Raw genomic sequence first — 7678 nt, 5'->3', positions numbered from 1 at the left:
TGGAAACAATCGACACTGCAATATATTTGATATGGATACTTAAACTTCAAGTGGGATCCCTTGCTGAAACAAGTTGGTAAGATTTGAAAGCCAGCAATAAACGTATAGAAGTCAGGATGGTATTTGAGACGGTGCTGAGAATTATTTGTAAAAGATCTTGAATGATATGACATTACAAAGTAGGTGCTTATAAAAAGAAAGAGTACGACAAGAGAATGGTAACGAGTAACTTAAGAGATATTATAAAGGATAGCAATGCTATACTAGATTAGAGGTTAAGATTTGGCAATAAAGTTGTGCGCTAATGATGTTGCGACTTATAAGTGGCAAAGGGGAGAGAAAGAGAATTTATATAGTAGGATATGAGAAAATCAAAGGGTAAATAAAGAAAGGGAAAGGAGTATGACGAGATAAGGCTACAAGCGAGCTTTAGTACAGATGAAATATGTAAAGCAGAATGAACCAGGAGAAGGAAAGACTATGACTAAGATTGGATGTACTTTGTACAAATTATACAAGAATAGTTATACAACCTACGAGTATTTGTATGCTAAGAATGAGACCAAGTGGGTACTTGATAAGAAGAGTAAGGATTCGGTAATAACAATGCGGTTGCGATATTTTGGGTACATCAAGGAAAGGTGTAAGATGGTTTGAGGAAAAATTACCGAGATAGAATTAATACTGAGGGCAAATAGGACATGGCCATAGTTGAGCCCCGATACCATTGAAAGGTATGAGAGGAGAATGCAAGGTAAAGCATAAAGACTAGTGAAACGACGCTAAGGTATTTCCCGGGCTAATTTGAGCACCTTCACATATTCGTGTAAAGATTGCGACATAATGTGTGATAGGAAAACTAGAAACAAAATCTGAGTAAAGGGGCAATAGAGTATGCCTAAAGTGTTACAAGTTGGATTAAGGGAAGTTGTGAAATGGTTTAACCGAGACGATCAGAACAAACGGGTCACTGGTTACTGAATGACAGTGAATTTATATGTCAAATCAAAAGAAATTCCTTCAGAATTATACCAGTTAATAATAGACAGATCACAGAGCGGCTATGTGAAGTTATTATATGGGGAAACTTCAGCGCTACTTGATAACCAACTCTAAGGATGGAGATTAAGAGCTAAAAGCAAAGTGACAGTTAAAAAGAAGGTCGAGAAGTGATACATGATGCTGAAGATTCCAGGATATGGACTGTAACAACAGAACAATATAAGGTTATTGAAGTGAAATAATATCATACCTTGAGAAATTCCGTCTTATTCGTGGAGTATGCGAAGGGTTTATAGGTTACCAGAGGCATGAACTACTCCAAGGATTGTAAAGACTAATAAATCGACGAGGAACGTCTGCGCATTAAGGATTAAGAGGTAAGATGAAACGAACGATACATCTTAAGGGAGTAACTATAGAAAAAAGAAAGTCGATTTATGACTGAGAGCACCACAAATACAAGTCAGAATGAATCAGTGCTAGTACGACTGAGCAGTATGCAGATAAGAAAGAGAGTAACATTTCAGCAGAAGAGCTGGCAATGCAACTAAAGACAATGACATGGAATTATTACCTCGAGAAGCAACAGAAAGAGGAAATATGATGGAAATGGTTACTTAAAGATCTGGAATGCATTATAACAAATTGAAGGGAATCGACAAACGAAAGAGATATGTGAAGGGCATAATTCAACAAAAAGGACATTAAAGGAAGTATTGGGAGCGCAGGACTAGTTTAACATTCGAGGACGAATGTTCCAAGGGGGGAAGGATGTTATACCCCGTATTTTTGTACGTCGAATTATTCGAAAGCTAATCGACATAAGTTAAGTACGGGATTATTTTTGGGATATGAAATAGGGACTTTTAATACTCAATTTTAATTAGTGCACGAGTTGTTTATAAATTTCAATTAGTATAGAAATATTATTGGACATTAGAGACTAATTAACTATGATTAGATTATTAAGTAGGGATTAGTGATTAATTAAGATTAATTATGCTTTGAGTGGGCCCCACCCGTAATTAATTAAAAACAAAAAAAGGCAACAATTGGTAAGTCATGGGGGGGGGGGGGGGGGGAGCACGTGTCCAAGGGAGGGACACCATATATATAATGGTGTCAAAGACCAAATTAGCAATTCATCTTCATTTTTGCAAAAATTAGTTCAAGAAAAACAAAAAAAAAAAAAACATTGCCATGGCTGCCAAGCTCTCGGCCAGCCATGGTTGTTCGATTTTTTTTTTGTTTTCTTATTTTGATTAAGTTCCAAGGTAATTTGCAAGTGCAAGGAGGTGATAGCAACATTGGGTATTGAATTGAGGAAGAAGAAATAGTGAAATTGGAGCAAATAAGTGTAGAATTTCCTCCAATTAAATTAAGGTAAGATCTTCTCATTTTATGGTATAATTGGATTAATGGTGTTGTAATGGAAAGATTAAAACTGTATTAGATGAAATTAGAAGTAAGAAATTGCTTGAATTCGTTGATAGTAGGAGTTGTGGTTGTTATATGGAATTGTTGAGTTGAAAGATTAAAAGTATGGTTTATGATCACATATTGTTGTTCGTGTTGTTGTTGATATGGCTTCTAAATTTGGAAGAAAGAAGTGTATAACGTATCGTATATAAAGCGTATGTTGGTCTGTTTGGTGTATAATCTTAAATGTTAATGATTTGGGTTGGAAAAGGGTTAAGAAAGGTTATTGGGTTGTTTATGGGCTGGATTGTAAGGATTTGATATGAATATTTCTATTACTGTCGTTGTTGGTATTGCTGTGATAACAGGGGATTAATTGGAAGTTCGGGTTAGGCGAGTTATATAGGGGAAATGCTGCCCGATTTCCTTAAGTTCTTAACTAACCAAAACCCTAATCAAGGAAATATGAATGATTCCTATAAGCGATTGGTTGTAGATTTATAAGCTAGAAAGTATAGTTTACTAACGATATCGTTACTTTCATATTAAATAGGCTAAAGGGACCACGAAGCAAACTTGGTTACGGTTAACCTATAACAGGTATGTAAAGCTAACCCTTCCTTATTTTTGGCATGATCTTTATGAAACAAACAGACGACGTATATATGACTCCAAAGAAGTTCCTATTCTTAGAGCCACTAGGATGGCTAATGTTCTTGATTCCCAGAACTTTCTTCATTAATTCTTGATACATGTCTATGATTCTTGAAGTTCTATTTTGATGTAATCCATTGTGACATTCGAAGGGTACTTGATATGATTATTGTCTTGATTTTCAAATGATAGTTCATTTTGATTATTCTATCGAGTCTCAGATATGACTTAGTTTGCATATGGTTGCTCACTACTCTGCTCGTGCATGTATCAATATATCTTTCACCGAGTCCCAGGCCGGGTATGTTTTCGTGCACAGTTTCACTGCATTGTTCACCGAGTCCCTCACTAGAGGGTCAGGTACAGTATATATATATATATATATATATATATATATATATATATATATATATATATATATATATATATATATATATATATGATGTGATGGTGTGATGATGTGATGATGTGATGATGTGATGGTGTGATGATGTGATTATGGCGCCAAGGATGGTATATGGCGACCTTATTCACCGAGTCCCATAATGGGCCGGATATGATATATGATATTGATAAGCGCCATTGTTCCGGAGCCTAGACTTTTGGTACAGATCTGTTGATGTTTAGATATATATATATATATATATATATATATATATATATATATATATATATATATATATATATATATATATATATATATGTTTATCCAGGGGTACGACGGGGCCCTGTCCCGTCATATTTCACCATCGATACTCTTAGAGGTCTGTAGACATATGTATGGGTTGTGTATAAGTTTGTTCAGCTGTGTCTATACGATGTGCTATGGATATGTTCGTATGTTGTGGCAGCCTTGTCGGCTTGCGCATGATATTGATAAGTAGTGGCAGCCTTGTCGTCTTGCGTATCATTTTATGATTTGATCAGTTGTGACTCCTCAGGAGACAGTTATCTGAACATATATATACGACAACGTTATGAACCTTCTGAGTCCTTTTTCAAGTTTCCTTATTGTTCACAGTTTCAATTTGGCTATATCTAACAGGTACGTATATGAGTGTCTAGCTTGGGCACTAGTCATGGCCCATGGGGTTGGGTTGTGATAGCTTCACTAGTGCAGGTGCCGCCGAAGCAGGCACACTAGAAAATTCCCAAATTTCATAGACTCCACCCAAAATCCCGACTAACGCTTGGAAATATCTGCTCACATACCATATATGCCACCCCCTATAAAATGCGCTACAAACGTGGTCGTGGTCTTGGAATTTCCATCGATTCCCCCGTTGACCTAGTCAACCCCCGATACCTCGATTTCAGCTTCCCAACCCAAGTTCCAAAATGCATTCGAATGCATTGGGAATCGAACCAAATATGCACGCAAGTTCTAAATGACCATCCGGACCTCTCGGAATCGACAAATTTCGGAAAAGGTCCATTTACCCAAAAGTCAACTTTTTGTTTAATTAAATTTTTAGAAGGCAAGCCTTCTGATGTTTTATTAAATAATTAAGCCGTCTACAGTAGAAAATAAAAAATATAACTCGTTAACCATCTTGAGAAAAACATCACCCAAGATGATTTTACATTTTGCAATAGAAAATAGCGCCTATAGCTACTGAAAATTCTACTCATGTTGAATTCTCCTTGTTTTGATCTTAGTGAAGGAATTTGTGCTTTTTCCATGTTGAGAATCTTCCTCCCCATTGATGGTAAGTCATGAAAACTGTGTTACTCTAACAACTCTCAACTTGAGTAGCAGTGTTTGCCAAGAAATCAGCCAGTTGGTTGCCTTCTCTAAATGTATGCATGATCTGCATGTTCAGCTGCCTCATGATGTGCGGCATTTGCTCCACTCTTTCTATCAGCTGCCAAGGTATTTTCCATGCATCTTGTAATATGTTCTTTAAGGCTAATGAGTCTGTTTCTATTTGAACATGCTGCAAACTATGTGCAAGACAATATTGTATAGCCTCCTGAACTGCCACTGTCTCAGCCTCCATGTTTGCTGCAATGCCAATGTTTTTAGCCTGTGCATAAATATGATCTCCCCTGTCATCTCTAATACAAAAAGCATATGAGCTTAGACCTGGATTTCCTTGTGATACATTAGTATTACATTTGAATCCATGCTGAGGCATCTTCCATATTACTTTGTAGAAGTTAAGTTTTGGTTTATAATGGCTTAGAAAATGTATTACTACTGGCTAGTCTGGTGGAATCCTTCCTAACCATGGATATTTCACTCTGATTAGGTGGAAAATGGACTACTGAGCTTGATAAACAATCCTATTGTAAGTAGTTTGCCTTGCATGCTTGTTCGAGTTCCTTCTTTTCCATATTTCCCATAATAGGATAGCAGGAATGGCCTGAAAAATGCTTTGAACCATTGAGAGGCAACTGCTGTCCACCGTAGAGTGATGACTTGCTGCAGTTGCAGCCTGTAATAACCTGTTTGGTTGTTATAGTCTTTTTGGCATTTCGCCCATTCCCGCACATTGATTTGCTCACTTTTAACTCGAGAGAACCATTGATACGCTTCTCGAGGTGTCTAGATCGGATTTGGGCAACTTTTGTGAAATATAGGCATAAAGTGAAAATTGATTGACCCAAAGTTAACTCTTAAGTAAATGAATCTTTTTCGGGACTCCGTCGATTCCGAGAGGTCCGGATGATTGTTTATAACTTGGGTGTGCATTTGGTTAGGTTCCCAATGCAGTTGGATGCATTTTGGGACTTAGATTAGAAATTAAAACTAAGGCGTCGGTTCCCGAAACTAATTTTCAAAATTCCAATTTTTGCCCTTGGCCTTTCTCGTGTTTCCACACTAATATTTTTCATGAACAACACACACATATATTAATTCAAATCATCATGTGACCTTGTTCCTTACAAATCAAAATTATTTCGAATTTCCCGAATACGCGAAAATGCGGGATATAACACGTTCGTTCTGATCGTCTCGCTTAAACCATTTCACAACTTCCCTTAACCCAACTTGTAACACTTTAGGCGTAATATACACGCAGTATTCCTTTATGCCTTATGCTCTTTCACCCTTGTTGTGTACCCAACACTGACTTCTAACTTACTCAAAATCATATCAAGTTCGTCTTAATAATGGTCTTATCTTATCAGTTCGTCGTCGTATTACACCTTTAAGTTCGTAGCTATATATTTCACTTTTTACTTTATACTTATACTCAATTATTACATCTATCTTGGGTGCTTTCTTTAGTATTCCTTTCCACTTCTCCGATCTATGTCCATCTTTTTATTCTGTGCACGAGAAATCTCATGCCACCCCTGTATCCTTCGGAAAACACTACTTCTGCATACTCCCTTTCTCATTTCCAAAACGTATCCTGTTCATCCCTATTTGTTCTTATCATCCCAGTCATTTTCTAGCACTCATTCTACCTCACTGCTCATCTTTCTATAGTTTGATCTTTCATAGTTCCATCACTTACATTACTCGTGTTCTCGGCTATACATGTAATAACCTATTACTGCACTGTTATCTCCCCTTATTTCCTTCTTTCAATTACTCCTTCTTTTCTTGTGCTCGCTATCATTTCTGTTACTATATAATCTTTATTCTGAACTTCCCCTACAGAACTTTATATGTCTTTCTTATTCGTTCTATACCTTGCCTTTCCATTTCACATTTGCCTTTATGCTTTAGTCACATAGATCATGTCATATCCTTTAGTCACTTCCTCACTAGGCTTTAATCATCTTCATAACAATGCTTATTATATCCACATAATATCCTGTCTGTAATCAATCTTATAGTGTAACACTTCTTAACCTTATTCACGATTCTTTCTAATCAATCTTAGCCTTAATACCTCACAGGTTGGTCACAATTCTTCCTCCTCTGTACTCTTGTCTCAATCATACTATTACTTTTTTCTAACTATAAACTCGTCGTAAATTATTCCTGCTTGTCAATTCCGTCGATACCTCAATATAACACTCTATTAAGATTAGCCAGCCCTTTCTAAGTCATCTCTTAGTATTGCAATCCCTTCCAAATTATCCTAACATTTCTTTTTCTTTTACCGTATCGATATCGACCTCATAATTGCTATTACTATCAATTCAACGGTTAACTTATTTCTTGAAGTTAGCCATACTCACAACTTAGTCAACTCTTATCATAACTATTGACATGACCTTTCAAGACATATTATGAACTTATATCTCATTCCCTTTTTATTTCTAAGAAAATTTTGGCAGAGTTTCCTCTGTATTTCTCACTATCCCAAAACCTGTACGCAGGAAATACCAACAATGCCTCACAGGGCAAACATATATACGTATATATCATATCATATCGTAGCCACACAGGGCTCCCAATTTGAAGTAAAGGTATAAAGATGTCGAAACTTACCTCATATATCACACCTCGAGACGTACCTGATCTTTTAACGATCTGTCCTGTTATACCTTCCTATCTACCATCCCTTTCATTCTTCAACTTTACATTTCAATCATACTTCAATATTCTTACCTAATCCGACATGCATCTTTCGCACCGTTGCTTACCTGTGTACTTGGTAACTTCCAATATCATCAGTCACTTTCTTCTGTCGATGCCGTT

The 7678-nt window shown here is 36.5% G+C and overlaps 1 protein-coding gene across 1 annotated transcript; it reads right to left on the bottom strand.

The window, feature by feature from the left end:
• Window positions 1–4808: 4808 nt before the first annotated feature.
• Window positions 4809–5213, bottom strand: LOC132625763 (uncharacterized). The gene has a single exon (XM_060340352.1). It carries the CDS (start codon window positions 5211–5213, stop codon window positions 4809–4811), a length of 405 nt encoding a protein of 134 aa, XP_060196335.1.
• Between the last annotated feature and the right edge of the window lie 2465 nt (window positions 5214–7678).

The sequence above is a fragment of the Lycium barbarum genome, unplaced genomic scaffold (genome assembly GCF_019175385.1).
Source record: "Lycium barbarum isolate Lr01 unplaced genomic scaffold, ASM1917538v2 unchr_scaffold_73, whole genome shotgun sequence".
Lineage (NCBI taxonomy): Eukaryota > Viridiplantae > Streptophyta > Magnoliopsida > Solanales > Solanaceae > Lycium > Lycium barbarum.
This window is presented reverse-complemented; position numbering and strand designations above follow the sequence as displayed.